The following is a 24313-nucleotide window of genomic DNA, read 5'->3' as shown; positions in this document are numbered from 1 at the left end:
AAAGCCTGTAACTAAGATTTGGACCTGTGATCCATCAGCACTTCCCTGTGGTCACATGCTACATAACACGGTAATTGCAATCTATCTATACCATATCTTTGTACTACACTCCTGACTGTATATATTTTCTGTCATATACTGTATATAACTGTATTTTATAGTGCGCATCAGGGATTAAATATAAAATTAATCTTGGGCTGCTCTTTTATCTCGATCCACGAATTCCCACGTCCGAATGCTCAGTTGATTATATTATATGCTACCCCAGGGTTGGTTTCTGAACCGATATAAGTCTGCTGTCGGACGGGGCTTATTTCAAACAAGGAACTGGTGGTAGAATACCGTACTGTTTTAGTGAGAAACTCTGGCAGTGATGGCCGGGAGGTTTATATATATCCCCAGCCTGGACTGGTGATACAGTATATATCCCCCCTCACTGGGAACTCATACCTATAATGGAAGCCTTTCCGGCGACTTTTTGCCCTCAGTGCAGTTCCCTGACTGACCTGAGGCAAGTGGTGGCACCAAAGAGCCAATCTGTGCTGAGTCCTTCTCTCCCCTCGACACCAATTACCCTGTGAGATCTGTTACAGTGCTGGATGAGGGGAAGTTTTTGTGTGGGGTCAGGAAAGTTTTACAGGGTGGATGTAGCAGAGCCACGTGTGTATGAGGTGTACGGAGCAGAGCCACGTGTGTATGAGGTGTACGGAGCAGAGCCACGTGTGTACGAGGTGTACGGAGCTGAGCCATATGTGTACGAGGTGTATGGAGCGGAGCCATGTGTGTACTGTGTACTGAGCAGAGCCGCGTTTGTACAACGCGTTTGGAGTTGAGCCGTTTGTGTATGGGGCAGAGCCCTGTGTGTCTGAGGCAGAGCCGTGTGTATGGGGCAGAACCCTGCGTGTATGGGGCAGAGCTGTGTGTGCTTGGGGAGGATCTGTGTGTATGGGGCGGAGCTGTGTGTATGGGGTGGAGTTGTGTGTATGGGGCGGAGCCATGTGTATGGGGCGGAGCCGTGAGTATGGGGCAGAGCCGTGTGTATGAGGCAGAGCCATATGTGCTCACTGTAGCAGCAGCATATCTGGGTGCCCATCTTCTGAATATTTCCTTTCTACCTATCACCACTCCCGCTATTATGTTCCTCCCTAGCACACAGCTGCTTTGGCTAAACCCAAATCCACAAAGTGAACAAAATGTATCGGAACTCACAAAAATGCTTTTATTTCTTTACATCATAGTAAAAATCATGTCCTTACTGACAGTCACATGTTACAATTACTATAAACTGTTGATACAAAAAAATACCCCGCGTCACCCTCACACATCCCCTTACACTTCTCATTGGCAGTGGGACATCACGTGACAGACATCTGAAGACAAAAATATCACATAATGACATTAAAACCAAAATCTAGACAAAGGATGAAATTCTGGAAAGTGTAGTGATTTGAATATTTATATATTTTTTGTACATATTTTTAAAAACTTTGATTGCTTATCCTATATACTGCAATGCCTCAGTATACCGCAAAAATCACAATCTCCTTAAGCAGACCCCCAGCTGTGATAGCAACTCATCAGCACCTCGCAATCGCGTCTCAGAAAACTGAGAAGGGCAATAGGTGCACAGAATGGGGTTCTGTACGGTTTACTCGCATTAAATGCTACTGATAGGGATTGACAGCGTTAAGTGGTTATCAGTAACAGGTGAAGCTCAGCAGCAGGAGAAGCAAAGCTCCACCCGCTGCTGTTAGAGACAGATACTGGCTGTATAACACAGCCGCTGTTCTCTGGTAATGATACAAGCTCGGCTCCTGAGCTTGCATCAAAACAAGGGACACAACATTGGACGTACCAGAACGTTATATGTTGGGATGAGGTTAAAAAGGCTTAGATGATTACTTAGATCAAAATAAAATACTTGTATATAAGTATAAAATTCTCTGAGTGCTAATCAGGAGGGAAACTTGCCCTTGTATTGCAGATTTGTTCTTGCATTATATTTTTAGCTATTCTCCTTTTCCTTCATTCATCTCTTCTTCATCCCTTGATGAAGTAATGAAAAATACCCTTTTTTTTTAAACCATGTAAGGGCTCATTCAGATGTTCCTTTTATTTCTCATGTGTGAAACAATGGACCACTTTTCATCAGAGTTCAGTCAGCTTTTACAATTAATGTTTTATCAGTGATTTTCTCGTATGCAAAAAAAATAGAAAAGCTTCTCCTATCCATTAGGTTATGGATCTAAGGAAAACCAAAAGTCATCATGGTGAGCTCTCTTATTAATTGCTAATATTAGATCAAGATAAAAGTCCGTAATGCAGACTGGCCGTCTCCGCCCCAAAACAGGGATATCAGAAGGTACCACGAAAATGCAATCATCTCTATGATAATCCGGTGAAAAACCAATCGACGCAGCAATTAATCAAGCAGCAAAGGACGACAGCGGGTGGGGAAAACTGTAATGTCGACGAAGAGCTCTGAGAGGAGAGTGTAGCAATTGAGAAAATGTTGTCTAACCCCTTTAAAGGAAACCGGTCATGACCTTTTTTTAATATTAAACTGCTCCCATTGTCTTGTTAGTAATGCAATGTGCATCACTAACTTAGTTTTGCCAGGAAAAACTTCCCACTATTTATCTAAAAAAGCAATTTATCCTTAGGTAATTGCATCACATACCTGCTTTTTCAGACTTAGGGGTGTCGCTTTCTAATCTTTCAGTCACGGTCCTCTTAAAATTATTTAAGCCCATCGCAGCCTGATTAACTCCCTGGACTGCCCCAATGGCACGGCAAATGCCTAATGAATGCAGAGCTTGCGTACTGAGTATCAGGTCCCCGGAAATGCGCCCTGAATCTGGGTGTATGTCCTCACTTTAATTTCATATCTGCACCTGTTCCGAAGCCGCAGCAAGTCAGTAGTTAGGTGATGTATCATTGTGAGCGCACATGCTACGCTCGGCACTCTGTTACCGCAGGTCTCGTGCATGCGTAAGCACGGCATTTAGCTGCACCAAGATGGCTGCAGTGGGGCTTTCAACAGGACCCTGGCTACTCCATCGGCTCTTCATGATTGCATCAAAAACGCCAGCAATTGTGCCATTTAAACACTTCTGATAGTAATTGCAGCAAATAAATGGTTAAACAGGAATAATCGGAGCAAGATATGGTGCAGACTCAATACCTTAGCTAAGTTTATACCTGCAGACCTGACATAGGGTGTACTATTAAATGGATACTCAAATGGAGATACAAATGTATTTCAATCTCCATTTTGTCTAAACTTATGAAGGCCTGATTTTAGATGTAGCTGCATGTGATTTTACTACTTCTCACTATGACCTCACATGATAGCACTGGCACTGCTCCTAAGTGCCTCCCCTCCCTTTTTGGATGTTGTCAGAGCTCAGGGGGCATAGCTAGCATCCTACTGCTTGTAAGCCATGCCTCTATCACCAAGGCTTATCAAAGTCTGTGCTAGGGTAATGCTCACCCTCCCCTTTAAGGTACCTTCACACATAACGATATTGTTAACGATATCGTTACTTTTTGTGACGTAGCAACGATATCGTTAAGGAAATCGTTCTCTGTGACAGCGACCAACGATCAGGCTCCTGCTGGGAGATCGTTGGTCGCTGAGGAAAGTCCAGAACTTTATTTCATCGCTGGATCGGCGTGTGTGACACTGATCCAGCGATGTCTTCACTGGTAACCAGGGTAAACATCGGGTTACTAAGCGCAGGGCGGCGCTTAGTAACCCGATGTTTACCCTGTTTACCAGCGTAAAAGTAAAAAAAACAAACAGTACATACTTACCTACCGCTGTCTGTCCCTGGCGCTCAGCTTCTCTGCACTCCTCCTGCACTGGCTGTGAGCGTCGGTCAGCCGGAAAGCAGAGCGGTGACGTCACCGCTCTGCTTTCCGGCCGCTGTGCTCACAGTCAGTGCAGGAGGAGTGCAGAGAAGCAGAGCGCCGGGGACAGACAGCGGTAGGTAAGTATGTACTGTTTGTTTTTTTTACTTTTACGCTGGTAACCAGGGTAAACATCAGGTTACTAAGCGCGGCCCTGCGCTTAGTAACCCGATGTTTACCCTGGTTACCCGGGGACCTCGGGATCGTTGGTCGCTGGAGAGCTGTCTGTGTGACAGCTCTCCAGCGACCAAACAGCGACGCTGCAGCGATCGACATCGTTGTCGGTATCGCTGCAGCATCGCTGAGTGTGAAGGTACCTTTACTCTCTTTCTACACTGCCTGCCTGTCTGCACCTTCACAGCTTGTATATGACCTGTCAAGAAGCAGGGAGAGGGAAATGACAGTTTATATAACAGCTATGAAGGTGCAGGCAGCGTGGAATGAGCGTGGGAATGAGAGGTGGACATCAAACCTTCCCACATACTCTATTAACCATTTCTGAAGGACAGGTACATGGGTAATGTGCAGCAGGATGCTATCCACACGCACTCATCTGACATAACATCCCAGAAAGGAGAAGGAGCACTTCGTAGCAGAACTAGTGGTTTTACGTGAGGCCACAGAGAGAGGTACTAAAATCACATGAAGTTAGATCTAAGAACGGGCAGAGAGGTATAAGCCCTTATAGTTTTAGACAGAAAGTAGACTATAGAGATGAGTGGATCGCTTTACGCAACCGTAGTCCACGGTCCAGGTCAGTGGTCTCTGTCCGTGGACTGAAGTTGTGAAAATTTCCTGAGCTTCCGGATTCCGCGGGGCAGTGTTTGATTTGCCAGGCTAGAGAGATGTCACCATTGTGCCGTTCCTGTCCACAGACAGAGCATTGACCTGGATCGTGGACCAGGGATCATAAAATGATCCGATCATCTCTAATAGATTGAAATACATTTGTATCTCCCCAGCTACTCCTTTAAGCCCTACAACAAGAAGGGATTAAAATAAAAATATAATGCCTACTTAATTTTTCTGACATGCAACAATTTAAGGGTATCTGCAGACATTTTAGTGTTTGGCAGCACTTTGGACACATCACATGTCCGCTGCGTCCAAAGCGCTGCTGGCTTTTGAACTTGGGTGAGTTTGAATGTGTTCCTTGAACTGCGTCCAATACATTTGTACAGGTGACATTTATCTTGCAGAGCCTTGCATCTCCGCAAGATAAATTGACATGCTGCAGTCTGGAAAGATACGCTGCATGTTTGTCTCCTCAGGGAAGCAGCGGGCATCTCCGGACACATAGTGGGCATGGCATTTCTTGAAATCCCATCCACTATGCTGTAACATGTGGACGCTGTAGGTTGAATCCTGTGGATGTATGCAGCGTCCAACCCGCAGCGTTTACTGTCCGTGGGAATGTACCCCAATTTCTCTGTAAATAACTTTTAACATTCTGAAGATTATTATGTCTTTTCACCTGTGTGACTTCTGTGATGTCTGACAAGATTTGATTTCTGGTTAAAACATTTCCCACATTCTGAACATGAAAATGGTTTCTCCCCTGTGTGAATTCTCTGATGTCTAGCAAGATCTGATTTCTCTGAAAAGCATTTCCCACATTCTGAACATGTAAATGGCTTTTCCCCTGTGTGAATTTTCTGATGCGTAACAAGGTTTGATTTCTTAGTAAAACATTTCCAACATTCTGAACACTTATATGGCTTCTCCCCTGTGTGAGTTCTATGATGCCGAACAAGGTGTGATTTCTGTGTAAAACATTTCTCACATTCTGAACATGAATATGGCTTTTCAACTTTGTGAGCACTTTCTGGAGAAAAAATTACATAACAGACTGAATGTTGAATATCTATCTTTGACGAATCAGAAGATAAAACCTGCTGAAAAGGATCAGATGATAACATTTTTCTGTCAAGGTCTGGAGGTAGATCTTGTATAATGGCATGCTCTTCAAATGTATCTGGTGTGAAACCATGATCATCTGTTTCAAAATCAGAAAACATCAGATATCGGTCAGAGCTCCTGGTACAGTCATCTGCCAAGAACAAAACTTAACTTGTTATTTTTCCATAAGACTACCTTGAAATTATATAATTATAATATTACACTTCTCAACATTGAAATTGCAGCAACAAGAAGGAAAAGTCAAGCAATTATGGAAATAACAGGATGGATAAACAAGTTAATGGTATACAAATGATGAAAAAATGGAAATAAACATTTTCTGATCATCTCAAATTATTAAATTTAGAATATGAGTGCCACGTGTGGAAATACAGACACTTACACGCCTTGGCATGGTACTGTATCAGTGAGAGGAAAGTTGTGTACTGTTGAGTGCATAAACAAATCATCAAGATCCACTGCTGGCAACTTTGTAATTTTCGACTGAAGACATACCAGATGTGCTTGATGAGAGACAAGTCTGGAGATGCTGCAGGCCATGGTAGCATATTTAGGCCATGCAGCCTTCTCACAAAAGCACCAGCATGATGCAGCCCAGTGGTCTCATTTTGAAAACTGATTCTTGGAACACTTTGGTGCATTCAGTGTGGAAGAACATTTCTCATTATTATCAGTAACGACTTTTATGGAGTTGCAGCGCCCCAGAGACCTTGTCGTTGCAGTATAGCGCTCTGCCGCTAAGGGGAGCAGTGGTATGTCTGATGGCACTAAGGAGTTCTCCTGACCAGGTATCACCAGAACACATTACACTTCACACTCCGGCCACTAGGGGGAAAAAAAGGCTTTATTTATTGGGCCACTCCTCACACTGGTAAAACTAGGGGCTGGGGAGGAAGTTAGTCAGAAGCTGACTGGGTTGGAACCAGGCAACATCCCGTGGCAGGGGGTGTTGCAGGGAGAAGGCACAGGGGGGTCCCTGTCAGGCGTGGGAACCTGGCAGGTGCCTAGCGAACAGAACAGAACGTAACGGAACCGTGCCTGCACACCCTGCGGCGGTATCCAGGAGAGAGACACGAAGGGAAGAATATTGTGGAACAGTGTAAACGAGATCAGCACAAAGGAGAGCCAGTAAGAGTCGTGCCGAGAAAGAGAGGCAACATTTTACTGAGGCGCGTAGTCGGTGGCCGGATCACCGTAGGAGTAACTGACTTCAGGCCTTACTTCAAATTCCGCTGGACAGTTAATCATAGGTTGGCTGTCTACCTTCTACACCTACGAAGACATAGGGGACAACATTGGGAGAGGGGCGTCTCTAGGGTCCCGGAAGACCTCCAAGCCTTCCCATCAAACGGGTGGCGTCCTAGCCATAACATATCTGGGGGACGTTAGAAACTAGCAACATCTGGAACCAAAGAACGAGAGAGAGAGAGAAAGCTGTAGAGAACGAACGAGAGCAGCAGTTGTGAGGACTATTCCGAATGCTCAGCAGGGTAGGACTACAACGCACAGGCGCTATTGGTAGGCAACGATTTCCATCTGCGAGGGAAACTCTGGATGTGCCCATCGGACCGGCTGGTCTCTGATAGCCCGGTTGAACGTGCTCTGGACTGAGGATATTGAAGCCTTCAGTAAAGAGGTAAAGAGACTGCAACCTTGTGTCCTCGTTATTGCCTGCACCTCACACCATCACCATCTACCTTACTGGGAAGCCCTGGGGACATACTTCACCTGTGGGAGGGTATACCATCCAGCTGCCATTCCATCACCCCAGCGGACCCCACAGCAGCGTCGGTCACCCTGACCGAACACCACAGGTGGCGTCACGAACCCCTGACAGACTGTATTATCACCTTTATTGGACGCCCCTTAGCAGGGTCACTACCGGGTCCAGCCACCGTGACAACCGCATAACCGAGCAGAAAGGACCGGTACCGAGTAACTCGTGGCCCTGTGTCTGGGGGCGCTCCAACTTGGCGTCACGAACAGGATCCTACTTAAGCCTGAAGAATTGGGTCATGTGTGCCTTCGAACAGTGATTTGGTGCAAAGACTGTGTACTGCTGTTGCCACAAGATTCCCACCAAAACCGCCGCCATTGCCGCGCCACGAGGAGTGCAGGAGAAGAAGAAGGGCGTGGAAGTGGGCGTGAGTAAGCTGGAGAGCGCAAAAGATAATGGCCGCCCAGTCTAAATACTTCTGCACCGTGAGGACGTGTCCGTCAGCAGCAGAGATCCGCCTCCTGATCCTCAACGGGGGGCGGAGGAACAAGAAACGAAACCGCCCACGAAGAAGAGAGCGGGAAAGGGACCAGGAAGCTACCCATGTGGAGGACGCCATGGCTGACCGCTCAGACCCAGACAGCGGGGTTGAAGCGGAGGGCTCCCCCAGCCAGAAGAAAACAAAATCCTCTAAACTGCATGCTCGCAAACGCCAGAAGCCTGACAAACAAGATGGAAGAACTAGAAGCAGAAATATCTACAGGTAACTTTGACATAGTGGGAATAACCGAGACATGGTTAGATGAAAGCTATGACTGGGCAGTTAACTTACAGGGTTACAGTCTGTTTAGAAAGGATCGTAAAAATCAGAGAGGAGGAGGGGTTTGTCTCTATGTAAAGTCTTGTCTAAAGTCCACTTTAAGGGAGGATATTAGCGAAGGAAATGAAGATGTCGAGTCCATATGGGTCGAAATTCATGGAGGGAAAAATGGTAACAAAATTCTCATTGGGGTCTGTTACAAACCCCCAAATATAACAGAAACCATTGAAAGTCTACTTCTAAAGCAGATAGATGAAGCTGCAACCCATAATGAGGTCCTGGTTATGGGGGACTTTAACTACCCGGATATTAACTGGGAAACAGAAACCTGTGAAACCCATAAAGGCAACAGGTTTCTGCTAATAACCAAGAAAAATTATCTTTCACAATTGGTGCAGAATCCAACCAGAGGAGCAGCACTTTTAGACCTAATACTATCTAATAGACCTGACAGAATAACAAATCTGCAGGTGGTCGGGCATCTAGGAAATAGCGACCACAATATTGTACAGTTTCACCTGTCTTTCACTAGGGGGACTTGTCAGGGAGTCACAAAAACACTGAACTTTAGGAAGGCAAAGTTTGACCAGCTTAGAGATGCCCTTAATCTGGTAGACTGGGACAATATCCTCAGAAATAAGAATACAGATAATAAATGGAAAATGTTTAAGAACATCCTAAATAGGCAGTGTAAGCGGTTTATACCTTGTGGGAATAAAAGGACTAGAAATAGGAAAAACCCAATGTGGCTAAACAAAGAAGTAAGACAGGCAATTAACAGTAAAAAGAAAGCATTTGCACTACTAAAGCAGGATACCACCATTGAAGCTCTAAAAAACTATAGGGAGAAAAATACTTTATCTAAAAAACTAATTAAAGCTGCCAAAAAGGAAACAGAGAAGCACATTGCTAAGGAGAGTAAAACTAATCCCAAACTGTTCTTCAACTATATCAATAGTAAAAGAATAAAAACTGAAAATGTAGGCCCCTTAAAAAATAGTGAGGAAAGAATGGTTGTAGATGACGAGGAAAAAGCTAACATATTAAACACCTTCTTCTCCACGGTATTCACGGTGGAAAATGAAATGCTAGGTGAAATCCCAAGAAACAATGAAAACCCTATATTAAGGGTCACCAATCTAACCCAAGAAGAGGTGCGAAACCGGCTAAATAAGATTAAAATAGATAAATCTCCGGGTCCGGATGGCATACACCCACGAGTACTAAGAGAACTAAGTAATGTAATAGATAAACCATTATTTCTTATTTTTAGGGACTCTATAGCGACAGGGTCTGTTCCGCAGGACTGGCGCATAGCAAATGTGGTGCCAATATTCAAAAAGGGCTCTAAAAGTGAATCTGGAAATTATAGGCCAGTAAGTCTAACCTCTATTGTTGGTAAAATATTTGAAGGGTTTCTGAGGGATGTTATTCTGGATTATCTCAATGAGAATAACTGTTTAACTCCATATCAGCATGGGTTTATGAGAAATCGCTCCTGTCAAACCAATCTTATCAGTTTTTATGAAGAGGTAAGCTATAGGCTGGACCACGGTGAGTCATTGGACGTGGTATATCTCGATTTTTCCAAAGCGTTTGATACCGTGCCGCACAAGAGGTTGGTACACAAAATGAGAATGCTTGGTCTGGGGGAAAATGTGTGTAAATGGGTTAGTAACTGGCTAAGTGATAGAAAGCAGAGGGTGGTTATAAATGGTATAGTCTCTAACTGGGTCGCTGTGACCAGTGGGGTACCGCAGGGGTCAGTATTGGGACCTGTTCTCTTCAACATATTCATTAATGATCTGGTAGAAGGTTTACACAGTAAAATATCGATATTTGCAGATGATACAAAACTATGTAAAGCAGTTAATACAAGAGAAGATAGTATTCTGCTACAGATGGATCTGGATAAGTTGGAAACTTGGGCTGAAAGGTGGCAGATGAGGTTTAACAATGATAAATGTAAGGTTATACACATGGGAAGAAGGAATCAATGTCACCATTACACACTGAATGGGAAACCACTGGGTAAATCTGACAGGGAGAAGGACTTGGGGATCCTAGTTAATGATAAACTTACCTGGAGCAGCCAGTGCCAGGCAGCAGCTGCCAAGGCAAACAGGATCATGGGGTGCATTAAAAGAGGTCTGGATACACATGATGAGAGCATTATACTGCCTCTGTACAAATCCCTAGTTAGACCGCACATGGAGTACTGTGTCCAGTTTTGGGCACCGGTGCTCAGGAAGGATATAATGGAACTGTGCTGTTCCATGTATATTCCTCAGTTTCAATGTATGTTGTTATATTTTACTCTGCTGCCACCCAATGGCCTTTTTCTGTATGGCAGCTTGTTTTTCATGTATTTCTTGTGGGCATGTCTTACATCCGGTTCAGGGGTCAAATCTTCTCTTCCTCTGGCAGCCATTTCCAGTTTACTTTCTGTTGTGAGAGGACGTGCTTTTGAACTGGGCTTAGGAAGGCATCAGTCTTTCGACCACTCTCTCATGCTGCTCACACTTGCAGACACACTTGGTGCTACATCTTACTGTACCCTGTCTACCCTGCATTTCTGGAGAAGTTCTGTATTACCAGTTATACGCTGTATGTCCAGATCTACAAAATAAACAAGTCTGGATTACACAATCTCTGGAGTGCATCATCTCTCTGGACGCTGAGCAGCATTGGTCCTGTCTGCCTCACATCGAAGAAATACGGAGGTACGTTTCTCTCTCACAACACTTATTAATCAACCACACCTCCATTCGCCTCATGTGGGGACAGAACAGTCGAAAGACTGCCTTGAAGCCCGGCCAGAATCACCCTTATATCACTATTCACGTGCCCGCTCTCTGCCCGCTCACATACTGCAGCCCTGCTTTGCTAAGAAATCTCCTGCAGCATCACCTCAGACTGCATTGTACATAAAGACTCTCTGTGTATTATACCACACTGCTGCAGATCGTCGGACCGCAGAACCCCACAATTCTCCAACAACACCTTGGGAATCTTATCAGGGGGTCGCAACTAAGCTGCACCGCAATTTCCAGCCCCCAATTCAAAGGTTCAGTTTCTTAAAGGGACAGCGCACCTTAAATCAAAATGGCCGAAAAGGACCTTCCACAGTTCCCCAATGCTGAAACAGAGCAAATACAACCTGATACTGTCCATTATGAAGACCAGGAAGCAGAGCCCGCTTTCACAGCAGACCCAGATGCACGACCAGTACGTTCCATCAAGCCAACATTAAAGGTCCTCGAGAATTACTGTTCCACAAGGGATGAGTTCAATGACAACTTGGACGACCTATGGGAACGAGTCGCCTCCCTTATGTCAAGCGTCCAACGCCATAAAAATGATGCAGCGGGTTTACAGGACACTATAAGACAGCTAGACGTGGCCCACGGCAGATACAAGAGACTGTCCGCGAAGTATGCTGCCTTCCTAAAAGAATCTAAAATCGATGAAGCCCTATCAGAGTTAAGCAAGGCAGATTCCACAGACAGAGAAAGGGACGCCGCCGTGCAAGACGCCAAAGATAAAGCGGAGCTTCGTATCACCCATCTGCAAGAAACTAGATCGCACAGGTCAGCCTCGTCTAAACACTCTGCTCGGTCATACAAATCATCCTGCTCAAGAACTTCAGCCCTCAGCGACAGAATCCTAGAGGCCCGTTTAAATGCAGAGCGGTCCAAACTAAGACGTTCATACACCGAAAAGAAAACAGAAGCAGAAGCGAAGAGAGCAGAAGCAGAGGCTAGAGCAAAGATTCTTCAAACAGAAATGGAGGAAGAAATTGCATTAGCCGAAGTAAAAATACTCGAGCAAGCATTGAAGCAAAACCTCGACCCAATTTGCCTGCCACCACAGGAAGAAGACGACCCAGCTGTTCGTACCAGAGACTACGTGCAGAAACAGATACCTGCAGCGCACACCTTCTCCAGTGACGTTCAACCCAACATTGCGGAAACGTCCAAGTCAGCCCAACCTATGGTGCCAGTATCACCCACAGCCCCTACAGAGACCCAAGACCAACGCCGTGATGTACCCCCTCAGGAACAATCATCCTCGCAAGACGACCACAAGGCACACTCCAGCCCGCCTCCACAGTTCAAGCAGCAGTCATCGGAATCTCTAGAGGTTAAACCACAGCTCAACCCTGCAGCGACATCATTCTACCCGGGAACAATTCACCCTTCCACGCCACACAGCTTATACGCCCGAGGGGCACCACAAGCTAATATGGTAACAAGGAGTGAAGGATCAGACATGTCCGAGTTTGCCAGGTTCATGGTGAGCAGGGAGCTAATCAGCACTAGCCTCTCAAAATTCGACGACTGTGCAGAGAACTACAGAGCCTGGAAAGCAACCTTCAAGGCCGCCATTGCTGATCTCAACCTATCCGCGGAGCAGGAGCTCGACCTCATGGTAAAATGGTTGGGTCCTGAATCTACAAACCGTATCAAGAGTCTTAGGACCGTCTATGTGGGGCAAGCTGAAGCAGGTCTCGCTGCTGCCTGGCAGAGACTTGAAAGAACCTACGGCAGCGCTGAAGCCATAGAAAAGTCCCTATTCAAGAGACTGCAGAACGTTCCAAGGATCAACCTTAAGGAAGCCCAAAAGCTTCTGGATTTAAGTGACCTGCTTATGGAGCTGGAACTTGCTAAAAGAGACCCTCGTCTGTCTGGACTGTGCTACCTGGACACTGCCCACGGGGTGAACCCGATCATCTCAAAGCTGCCACACAGTCTGCAAGAGAAGTGGGCAGTGTGCGTCTCCAGGTATAAAAGGTCACATGACGTCACCTTTCCTCCGTTCATTCAGTTCTGCAAGTTCATTGACGAACAAGCCCAAATGAGGAACGACCCTAGCCTCGACTTCCTGGAGTCTAACACTGCAGCTCCAGCAACACCTTCATCAAGGTATGAAAGCGTCGCACATAGACGCAAGGACTCAAGGAACAGTGTAAGCGTCAGAAAGACTAACCTGCCATCGCCTGCAGTACCTGCCGACAAGCAGTACACTATTCCGTCGAGGGATAAGTCTTTCAATCGTGAGTGTCCCATTCATAAAAGACCACACTCACTGAACAAATGTAGAGGCTTCAGGTCCAAAACCATGCAGGAGCGCAAGAAAATCCTCAGCGAACTTGGGATATGTTTCAAATGCTGCGCTTCATCAGAACACATGGCCAAGGACTGTAAATCTGCCATTAAGTGTGAAGAGTGTCATAGCGACAGACACCCATCAGCCTTGCACCCAGGCTCAGTCACCAGCGATCCAGCAGTCGCAGTTACCTCTGGTCCCGCTACAAACCATGGCGGGGAGCCACAGAATCACGCCAAGTCCACCACAGCTGTGTCCTGCTCATGCTCAGAGGTATGTGGGGAGAATCAAAGTGCTAAATGCTGTGCCAGGATATGCCTAATCAGAGTCTATCCAGAAGGGCAACCAGAGAAGGCTGTAAAAATGTATGCCATCATTGACGATCAGAGCAATCGATCCCTAGCTGGACCTAAGTTCTTTGAAGCCTTTAGAATCAAGGGACCAGCAACGCCCTACACTCTGAATACTTGCTCGGGGCGCATAGAGACTAGCGGCAGAAGAGCACCAGGTTTCATCGCTTCTCCTGTCAATGAAGACGTAGAAATACCCCTACCTACGCTAATTGAATGCGATCAAATACCAGACCAAAGGGATGAGATCCCTACCCCGGAAGCTGCTTTCCACCAACCACACTTAAGGCACCTAGCCAGCGTTATCCCACCTTTGAACACAGATGCTGAAATCCTACTTCTGCTCGGCAGAGACAATTTGAGGATACATAAGGTCCGCCAACAGTGTAATGGTCCTGACTACGCCCCCTACGCCCAGAGACTTGACTTGGGGTGGGTAGTCATAGGAAATGTATGCTTGGACCAAACAGGAGTCCATTCCTTTAAGACGTACGTACGCCGAGACGGGCGCACTACCTTCTGCAAACCATGTCCTCATCACTATGAGGTGAAGGAAAAGCTTCCAGATTCTGTACAGCTGCCTGATGTTATCCCTTCTCCCTATGCAGATGACTTGGGAAAATTGGTGTTTCATACCACTAAGGATGACAACAAAGTAGCCCCATCTATGGAAGACAAGGAATTTGTCAGGATAATGGACAATGAGTTCCTTAAGGACGAAACCAATCACTGGGTTTTCCCCTTACCCTTCCGAGCTACCAGGGTAAGGCTCCCGAACAATCGTGAACAAGCCTTGTCCAGATTTAACTCTCTCCAGCGCACGCTAAGCAATAAACCGGAGATGAAAGAACACATTGTCACCTTTATGGGCAAAATATTCCATAACAACCATGCGGAGCCAGCGTCTCCCTTAAAGGAAAACGAGGAGTGCTGGTACCTACCCTCATTTGGAGTATATCACCTGAAGAAACCTAAACAAATTAGAGTTGTCTTTGATTCAAGCGCCAAACATCAAGGCGTATCTCTCAATGATGTCCTCCTCACAGGTCCTAATCTGACAAACAACCTAGTAGGAGTGTTGATGAGGTTCAGGAAAGAGCCCATTGCCATCACCGCCGACATTGAACAGATGTTCCACTGTTTCATAGTCCGAGAGGACCACAGGAATTTCCTCAGGTTCCTGTGGTACAAGGACAATGACCCCAGCAAAGAGATGGTGGAGTATCGCATGCGGGTGCACGTATTCGGGAACAGCCCTTCACCCGCTGTGGCAACATATGGCCTGCGGAGAACCGCACAAGAAGGAGAGTCCGAGTATGGAACAGACGCCAGAGACTTTGTAGAGAAATACTTCTACGTAGATGATGGACTAAAATCTCTACCTACAGAAGAAGCTGCAATCGACCTACTCAAAAGGACCCAACATATGCTGTACTGAGCTAAGCTTAGACTGCACAAAATTGCTTCAAACAGCCCGGCTGTCATGAGAGCCTTTGAGTCAAGCGACCACGCACCTGGATTCAAGGACATAGACCTGGGACCAGACCGTCCGCCTGTGCAGAGAAGCTTAGGCCTGAGGTGGAACCTGTCAGCCGACACCTTCGGATTCCAAATCAACTGTGCAGACAAACCATTCACTAAACGTGGTGTCCTGTCAGTGGTAAATAGCCTGTATGACCCACTGGGATTCGTAGCACCAATTACCATACAAGGTAAATCCCTTCTGAGACAGCTGTCCGAAACTGTCAAGGACTGGGATACCCCTCTACCTCCTGGTAAGGAACCAAAATGGGAAACCTGGAAGCAGTCTTTGTGTGCCTTGGATAAAATCCATATACCGAGATGCTACGCTGGAATCTCACTTGCTGCTAGCACCAGGACGGAACTCCATGTGTTCTCGGATGCATCCACGGAGGCCATTGCAGCTGTTGTCTACCTGAAGGTAACGGGATCTGACAATCAAGATCATGTTGGGTTCGTTTTCGGCAAAGCTAAGTTGGCTCCCAAGCCTGACCACACTATTCCCAGGCTGGAACTCTGTGGGGCTGTGCTTGCAGTAGAACTCGCAGACTTTATTCAGCATGAGCTGGATACTCACATAGATGACGTACAATACTACAGTGACAGTAAAGTTGTCTTAGGTTACATCTACAACCAAACAAGGTGCTTCTACGTGTACGTCAGTAACCGCATTGAGAGAATAAGAAGGTCTTCCAAACCTGAACAGTGGCACTATATCCCCCTATATGTCTATAAATTCCTTTGCTAACTCTTCTTGGCTTTCAGGTCCAAAGTTTCTGCTGGAACAGAAGGGAAGTGAATGTGTTCAGGAACTCTTCAGCATCCAGGATCCGGACGATGATCCAGAAGTCCGCTCCGAGGTCAGTGCTCTGGCCACGAATGCAAAACCAACCTCCACCCTCGGTTGTCAGCGCTTCGAACGCTTCTCCAATTGGATGAAACTCGTCAGGACTATTGCAAGGTTAGTCCACATTGCGAGATCTTATCACAAGCCACATGGAGACAAAGACTGTCATGGTTGGCATGTCTGCCAAAAAATACTCACTATCGAGGACATTCCGGTAGGATAAACTACCAACAGAACACTGCACTAGTACTTTACCCATTGGATTACAGTGGGTCAGAGATAGTTTGGCCTAGTGCGGCTTCTCTGATCCGAAGATGGGTTTTCCATTGGATTATCTCAGGAACTGACTTAATGTCTTGTTTAAAGTTATTATTGCATTACATGCATGTTTGGTTTCATTTTCTAGGTTGTTGGACTTTTTAAGGACATTGATATAGTGAAATCCCTTTAGGAATTTCAGACGGGGAGTGTGCTGTTCCATGTATATTCCTCAGTTTCAATGTATGTTGTTATATTTTACTCTGCTGCCACCCAATGGCCTTTTTCTGTATGGCAGCTTGTTTTTCATGTATTTCTTGTGGGCATGTCTTACATCCGGTTCAGGGGTCAAATCTTCTCTTCCTCTGGCAGCCATTTCCAGTTTACTTTCTGTTGTGAGAGGACGTGCTTTTGAACTGGGCTTAGGAAGGCATCAGTCTTTCGACCACTCTCTCATGCTGCTCACACTTGCAGACACACTTGGTGCTACATCTTACTGTACCCTGTCTACCCTGCATTTCTGGAGAAGTTCTGTATTACCAGTTATACGCTGTATGTCCAGATCTACAAAATAAACAAGTCTGGATTACACAATCCCTGGAGTGCATCATCTCTCTGAACGCTGAGCAGCATTGGTCCTGTCTGCCTCACATCGAAGAAATACGGAGGTACGTTTCTCTCTCACAACACTTATTAATCAACCACACCTCCATTCGCCTCATGTGGGGACAGAACAGGAACTAGAGAGAGTACAAAGGAGGGCAACAAAATTAATAAAGGGGATGGGAGAACTACAATACCCAGATAGATTAGCGAAATTAGGATTATTTAGTCTAGAAAAAAGACGACTGAGGGGCGATCTAATAACCATGTATAAGTATATAAGGGGACAATACAAATATCTCGCTGAGGATCTGTTTATACCAAGGAAGGTGACGGGCACAAGGGGGCATTCTTTGCGTATGGAGGAGAGAAGGTTTTTCCACCAACATAGAAGAGGATTCTTTACTGTTAGGGCAGTGAGAATCTGGAATTGCTTGCCTGAGGAGGTGGTGATGGCGAACTCAGTCGAGGGGTTCAAGAGAGGCCTGGATGTCTTCCTGGAGCAGAACAATATTGTATCATACAATTATTAGGTTCTGTAGAAGGACGTAGATCTGGGGATTTATTATGATGGAATATAGGCTGAACTGGATGGACAAATGTCTTTTTTCGGCCTTACTAACTATGTTACTATGTTACCCGGACGAGTGCAACAGCCAGAGCCTCACGTCCGGGACCGGACTCCTACAGGGTGAGATGGAGGAGCTGGTGGAGCAGCTTCTCCAGTGGCGGCTTGAGACCGAGGCCTCGTGCCAAGAGGTACCCGCAGAGGGACTCCCGACTCTGGAACCTTCACCCCCGTTGGAGTCGGTCGCACCGGAGGACGCCGCATCGACCGGTGAGTCCGCTGATCCAACCCCGGCCGCGGAAGACCTGCTGATAGGCCCGGTCGCGGCGCCCCCTTTCCCTGGGACCCATAGACTCCAGCGCCTTCCACAATGGGACCAACCCACGGGCATGGAGCAATTCCTAAAAGGCCCCGATCTCGCCACTTACCATGCAAGGTGAGGTTTACGCGGAGCGTACGGTGTGTCGCTGGGTGAACCCGGGGTCGAACATCATGGGGTTCCCCGGGGTGAAGACGCAGGAGGGAGAGATGGTGGAGGCCCTTAGCTGGGAGCAGTACCATGCCCAGCTGGATCGGCAGTGGGAGGAGACGGAGAGACAGCACCAGGCCCGGCGGGAAGCCCACTACCGGCGGGACCTGGAAGTAAAGGACAAGGCCCGCAAGGACCGTACCGCCCACCAGGCCCCGCGCAGGCAGGGCACCGTGGTTGAGTTCCGGCTCCGTGGAGGATAGGGCTTCATTAAGGAGCCGGACCTATATTCTGAGGTTTTTGTAAACCGGAGGGATGTAGAGTCCCATCTCAAAGAAGGCCACCCGGACCAGGATCTATACAAGGGGGACGAAGTGACTTACACCCGGCACTTCGGAGAGAGGGGATGGTTCGCCCTCAACGTACGCAGGCAGCCAGGCCCCATGCCATCACCAAACAAGGTGCCGGAGAAGCCGTCCCCCGTAGCGAGGGTGCCCCCTTGTGACCGGACCACGACCATCACCAAGACCACGGTGGTGACCCCTACATGCACTGTTGTGAAAACCACCACTTGCACTGTGGATACTGTTACTACGGTGGTGGCGGAGAGCTCGACTTCGGGAGTGATTGGCGCCTCGGTTGTTGCGAGTTCCAGGACAATCGCCACACAGACCCCTGACTGGAGCCCGGGATCTCCTGTCACCACACCGAGTGCCCGCGAGTACCCGGGGGGTGGCCCCGCCCACTGCTGCCGGTGGAGTTGTCACAGCCACTAACGCCGAGGAAATAAACCTCCAAACCCCGAGATTTGTATATAGTTCACTGTTTCTTGCTGCTACCTTAAACCCGTCCAGGGTTAACTCTTAGGGATCCCTTTGTTTACCCGGGATCCCTATTGTTTTCCATTGTGTTTCTCCTGTTACACCACGTTCATCATTGTTTTAAAGACTGCCGGATCATGGACGGTGAATGATTCAGAACTGCTTTGTATATACAGTAGTTTGCACCTTCTTAAAGGTGCTCCCTACTGGTTTTATAAGCCAAAGAAGACTTTGCGAAGACATGATGCAGAAGGACTGGCTTGCTGAAAGAGAATCTGCACCAGAGACTTGGGTCCTTCTTAAAGGGAATGTTTGATGATTACTTTGATAAAGGTTGAAACGTTAATAATGTTGAAGAATTTAGATAGTTTAATAATGTTGACAAAGATTGAGGACAGGAAAGCTTGAAGTGAACCCGAAGGGGTTAGAGAGGGAGTCCTCCTGAGAGATGTAGAAAGATGGTCGGCACAATGGCAGTAGGCTCAGCCAAGGAGCTAGGCGGTCCTGCATTGGTGAAGTTGGAACGGAAAGAAAGTTGAAATGTTGTAATAGTATTTTATGATAGGCCTTTAGTGGGTTCAGCGCATACGCCCTTAAAGGAAAAGTTAACTTATTGTTCACAGTTTGCACTTAGTAGAATACCCGGCTGGGTGCTGAGAGTTATTTATAGTCAAAAATGTTATTTAAAAATATTTAATCTTGTTTTTGTTTGTAACGTTCAAGTGTCCTTACCTCCCATGAAGGGAAGCACCTTTTCTATTTACTTGTTCTAAACATTCCAAAAATTTGTATGTCTTTTGCTGTATTATATTGTTGTTCTTCTTCCCAGTCCAGGAGTACTGGATTTAATCGGGGGGGAGTGCAGCGCCCCAGAGACCTGGTCGTTGCAGTATAGCGCTCTGCCGCTAAGGGGAGCAGCGGTACGTCTGATGGCACTAAGGAGTTCTCCTGACCAGGTATCACCAGAACACATTACACTTCACACTCCAGCCACTAGGGGGAGAAAAAGGCTTTATTTATTGGGCCACTCCTCAAACTGGTAAAACTAGGGGCTGGGGAGGAAGTTAGTCAGAAGCTGACTGGGTTGGAACCAGGCAACATCCCGTGGCAGGGGGTGTTGCAGGGAGAAGGCACAGGGGGGTCCCTGTCAGGCGTGGGAACCTGGCAGGTGCCTAGCGAACAGAACAGAACGTAACGGAACCGCGCCTGCACACCCTGCGGCGGTATGCGGGAGAGAGACACTAAGGGAAGAATATTGTGGAACAGTGTAAACGAGATCAGCACAAAGGAGAGCCAGTAAGAGTCGTGCTGAGAAAGAGAGGCAACATCTTACTGAGGCGCATAGTCGGTGGCCGGATCACCGTAGGAGTAACTGACTTCAGGCCTTACTTCAAATTCCGCTGGACAGTTAATCATAGGTTGGCTGTCTACCTTCTACACCTACGAAGACATAGGGGGCAACATTGGGAGAGGGGCGTCTCTAGGGTCCCGGAAGACCTCCAAGCCTTCCCGTCAAACGGGTGGCATCCTAGGCATAACATATATGGGGGACGTTAGAAACTAGCAACATCTGGAACCAAAGAACGAGAGAGAGAGAGAGAGAAAGCTGTAGAGAACGAACGAACGAGAGCAGCAGTTGTGAGGACTATTCCGAATGCTCAGCAGGGTAGGACTACAACACACAGGCGCTATTGGTAGGCAACGATTTCCATCTGCGAGGGAAACTCTGGATGTGCCCATCGGACCGGCCGGTCTCCGATAGCCCGGTTGAACGTGCTCTGGACTGAGGATATTGAAGCCTTCAGTAAAGAGGTAAAGAGATTGCAACCTTGTGTCCTCGTTATTGCCTGCACCTCACACCATCACCATCTACCTTACTGGGAAGCCCTGGGGACATACTTCACCTGTGGGAGGGTATACCATCCAGCTGCCATTCCATCACCCCAGCGGACCCCACAGCAGCGTCGGTCACCCTGACCAAACACCACAGGTGGCGTCACGAACCCCTGACAGACTGTATTATCACCTTTATTGGACGCCCCTTAGCAGGGTCACTACCGGGTCCAGCCACCGTGACAACCGCATAACCGAGCAGAAAGGACCGGTACCGAGTAACTCGTGGCCCTGTGTCTGGGGGCGCTCCAGAGTCATTTGGCGTTTATATTTGTGCTTTATTCTCCATACGGTTTGCCCCTATTTTTAACTTGTATGTTTTTTTCTTCTACATCTTTGCTTATGCAGATATTTCAAACAGATTCATGAAATATGTCCCCCCCTCCCCCGCCCAAAAAAAAAAAAAGAATTAGACATTTGGTAAAAGTGGCAACTCGCTCCAATTCCTGCCTGGAGTAAGGTTTCTGGCAGTTTTTCATCTGGTGCATTTTGGCAACTCTTTTACGGTTTTGCAACTTCTGGTGCTAAAAAGTCACAATAACTTGTTAAAGACTGAAACGAAAAGCATTTTTTAAAATTTTGCGCTAAGTACATGAGCAGGGTGCGTAATTTGAGAATTTGATGAAAAAACATCAGACAACACAACAAGACACAAAAAATAGAAAAATGGCTTTAATAAATGGTAAATTATGAATTGGGCCACTGGTCTCAATGGATTCCATGATTTTTATGCCTGTATGTGGCAGATCAATATGGTGAGCTACCAGCATCTTTTCAGATTACCAATTCTATTTATGTTTCTCTTCTTAAAGGGATTCTGTCAGCACAGAATGACTGTTGAAACCTAGTACAGGCCCTCAATGCTTCATGACGGGGCCAGTAATTTAAGTGCACCTTACCAACTGGTTGGTTTCCATCTATCTCCACCTTTCCCAGCCAGAGCTGTCAAAGAAGAAGGTGGTGGATTTTAAGAGAAACCAAGCAAGTGGGAAGGTGTATTTAAATGATTGTCCCCACTGTGAAGAACCAAGCAGCGGAGCTTAGTTTGAAAACATCATTCTGTGCTGACAAAGTCCCTTTAAGCTCCTAATTCTAAACCCTTTCTCTAGAAGTCCCTCAGTTACCACATTGTCTTTTTCTGGTCAGGATACTGAATTAGAGGTCAAAATTTTTGTTAGATATTATGAGCTCTAGAAAGCTATTCTATATTGGGATTCAAAATACTACGGTTCAAATTTTGGGAACCTGTGGAGAACATTGAAGAGGTCCCCATTACAAATTTCTTTTTAAAAAAGTTTACAAATAATGGTATATAACAGTATTTGACAAAAAGTCTTTTTGAGGAATTTTTGGAGCATAATCTGAGTGGAAACTCTTCAAATCCAATTCAAAAACTGAAAACTCCTCAAAAAGTTGTGAGTTTCCGCTGGGTCAGAAACTCAGCAAAAAGGCTAAGTGTGTACACCTGAAGAAGACTGCAAACAGCCGAAACGCGTTATGTACACCTGAAGATGGCTGCTAACAGCCGAAACGTGTTGTGTGTATAGTTTTTGTTTTTTTATTAGGTTGAATAAAATTTTACCTACAAGCAACCTTAAATTTCTGCACCTTGATTTCTTTCAGTGGCAAAGACAGCGCCATTCCCTGGTCCTCCTGTCTAGCATCTACTTTGTGGGCTGCTCCTGTTTCAGGGAATCACTCCTCACCAGGTTGGCAGCAGTCTCTTGCAAATACCTTTCATGCTTCACCGCATCAGGTGAGCAATTTTCTACAGATACTCACCTTCTCAACTGTTTATATCTTACTACGCTTAGATAGCACCACATATTTCTCCTTTAAGAACTTTGACACAGTGCCACTACATGACAATCTGAACATACTGTGTATGAGCCCCTCCTTTATGTCTAATACAGCAGGGGTGTCAAACTGCATACCTCGAGGGCCGCAAACTATGCGTGTTTTCAAGTTTTCCTTAGCTTTGCACAAGGTGCTGTAATCATTATGTGTGTAGGTGATTAAATTATCACCTGTGCAGTACAAGGAAATCCTGAAAACATGACCTGTTTGCAGCCCTCGAGGAATGCAGTTTGACACCCCTGTAATACAGGATGTATCTGAGTCCCTCTTCCATCTAATTTTTTGAAGTTCTTGCTTCCTTCATAAATAACAGTGAAATAACATAGTAACATAGTTAGTAAGGCCGAAAAAATACATTTGTCCATCCAGTTCAGCCTATATTCCATCATAATAAATCCCCAGATCTACGTCCTTCTACAGAACCTAATAATTGTATGATACAATATTGTTCTGCTCCAGGAAGACATCCAGGCCTCTCTTGAACCCCTCGACTGAGTTCGCCATCACCACCTCCTCAGGCAATAAAATGTCCAATTTTTATTTAAAAAATAATAAAAGTTATAAAAATTAATAATTTTTTTAATTTGGCTTACTTAAATTATTTTTTTTTCATCCTTTTTAAATTTTGCCTTATGTACAAGTCATTATACAGAAAAGAATGTTTCTTAACATTTTTTTTCCTGTAAACTGCAATTTCTCATCAATTTTTAATGTTTTATTATCAGTCCTTAACCCCTTAGTGACAGAGCCAATTTGGTATTTAATGACCAAGCCAATTTTTACAATTCTGACCACTGTCCGTTTATGATGTTATAGCTCTGGAACGCTTCAACGTATCCCACTGTGACATATTGTACTTCATTAGTGGTAAAATTTCTTTGATATAACTTGCATTTATTTATGAAAAAAATGGAAATTTCTCCTCAGTACCCCATAAGTGGGGCAAAGCCACTGTTTAGGTGCATGGCAGGGCTCAGAAGCGAGGGAGCATCGTTTGACTTTGTTAATACACAATTGGATGGAATCAATGGTGGCGCCATGTCGCGTTTAGCGACCCCCTGATGTACCTAAACAGTGGAAACCCCCAATTCTAACTCCAACCCTAATCCCAACACACCTCTAACCCTAATCCAAACCCCAACCACAATCCCAACTATAACCACAACCCTAAACCCAACCCTAACCCTAGCCCAAACCTAACCTTAGCCCAACTCTAACTTTAGCCCAACCCTAACCCTAGCCCAACCCTAACCCTAGCCCAACTCACTTTAGCCCAACCCTAAGGCCAGGTTCACACTGCGCTAGCAGCAGCCCGTTCAGCACATACGCTAATGGGCTGCTGCTAGCGCAAGTGCCAGCGTTCAATGGCGCTAGCACAGATAGAGCAGCTGCTAGCTCTATCTGCGCTAGCAGTGACGGACCCGGAAACTCTGCAGCCCGCGTCTCCGGATCTGTCACTTAATGATGGTACATCCCTAGCGCACGCCCATTGTGGGCGTGCGCTAGCGATGCATCCGACATTGCAGTCAATGGCGGCCATAACGGACTACGTTACACCGCGTTTATGCCGCGGTGTAACGTAGTCCGTCTAACGGACTGCCAGGACGCAATGTGAACCCAGCCTAACCCTAACTTTAGCCCATCTCAC

At 46.3% G+C, this 24313-nt stretch overlaps 1 protein-coding gene across 1 annotated transcript in view; it reads right to left on the bottom strand.

Annotated features, from left to right (window-relative positions):
• Nucleotides 1-1205: 1205 nt before the first annotated feature.
• Nucleotides 1206-24313, bottom strand: part of LOC138666629 (uncharacterized) — a 292085-nt gene continuing 268977 nt past the window's right edge. The window contains 1 exon segment of the mRNA XM_069754825.1: nucleotides 1206-5962. Coding sequence (XP_069610926.1) covers nucleotides 5373-5962 — 590 coding nt within the window. The 3' untranslated portion in view covers nucleotides 1206-5372.

This window comes from Ranitomeya imitator, chromosome 2 (assembly GCF_032444005.1).
Source record: "Ranitomeya imitator isolate aRanImi1 chromosome 2, aRanImi1.pri, whole genome shotgun sequence".
Classification (NCBI taxonomy): domain Eukaryota; kingdom Metazoa; phylum Chordata; class Amphibia; order Anura; family Dendrobatidae; genus Ranitomeya; species Ranitomeya imitator.
This window is presented reverse-complemented; position numbering and strand designations above follow the sequence as displayed.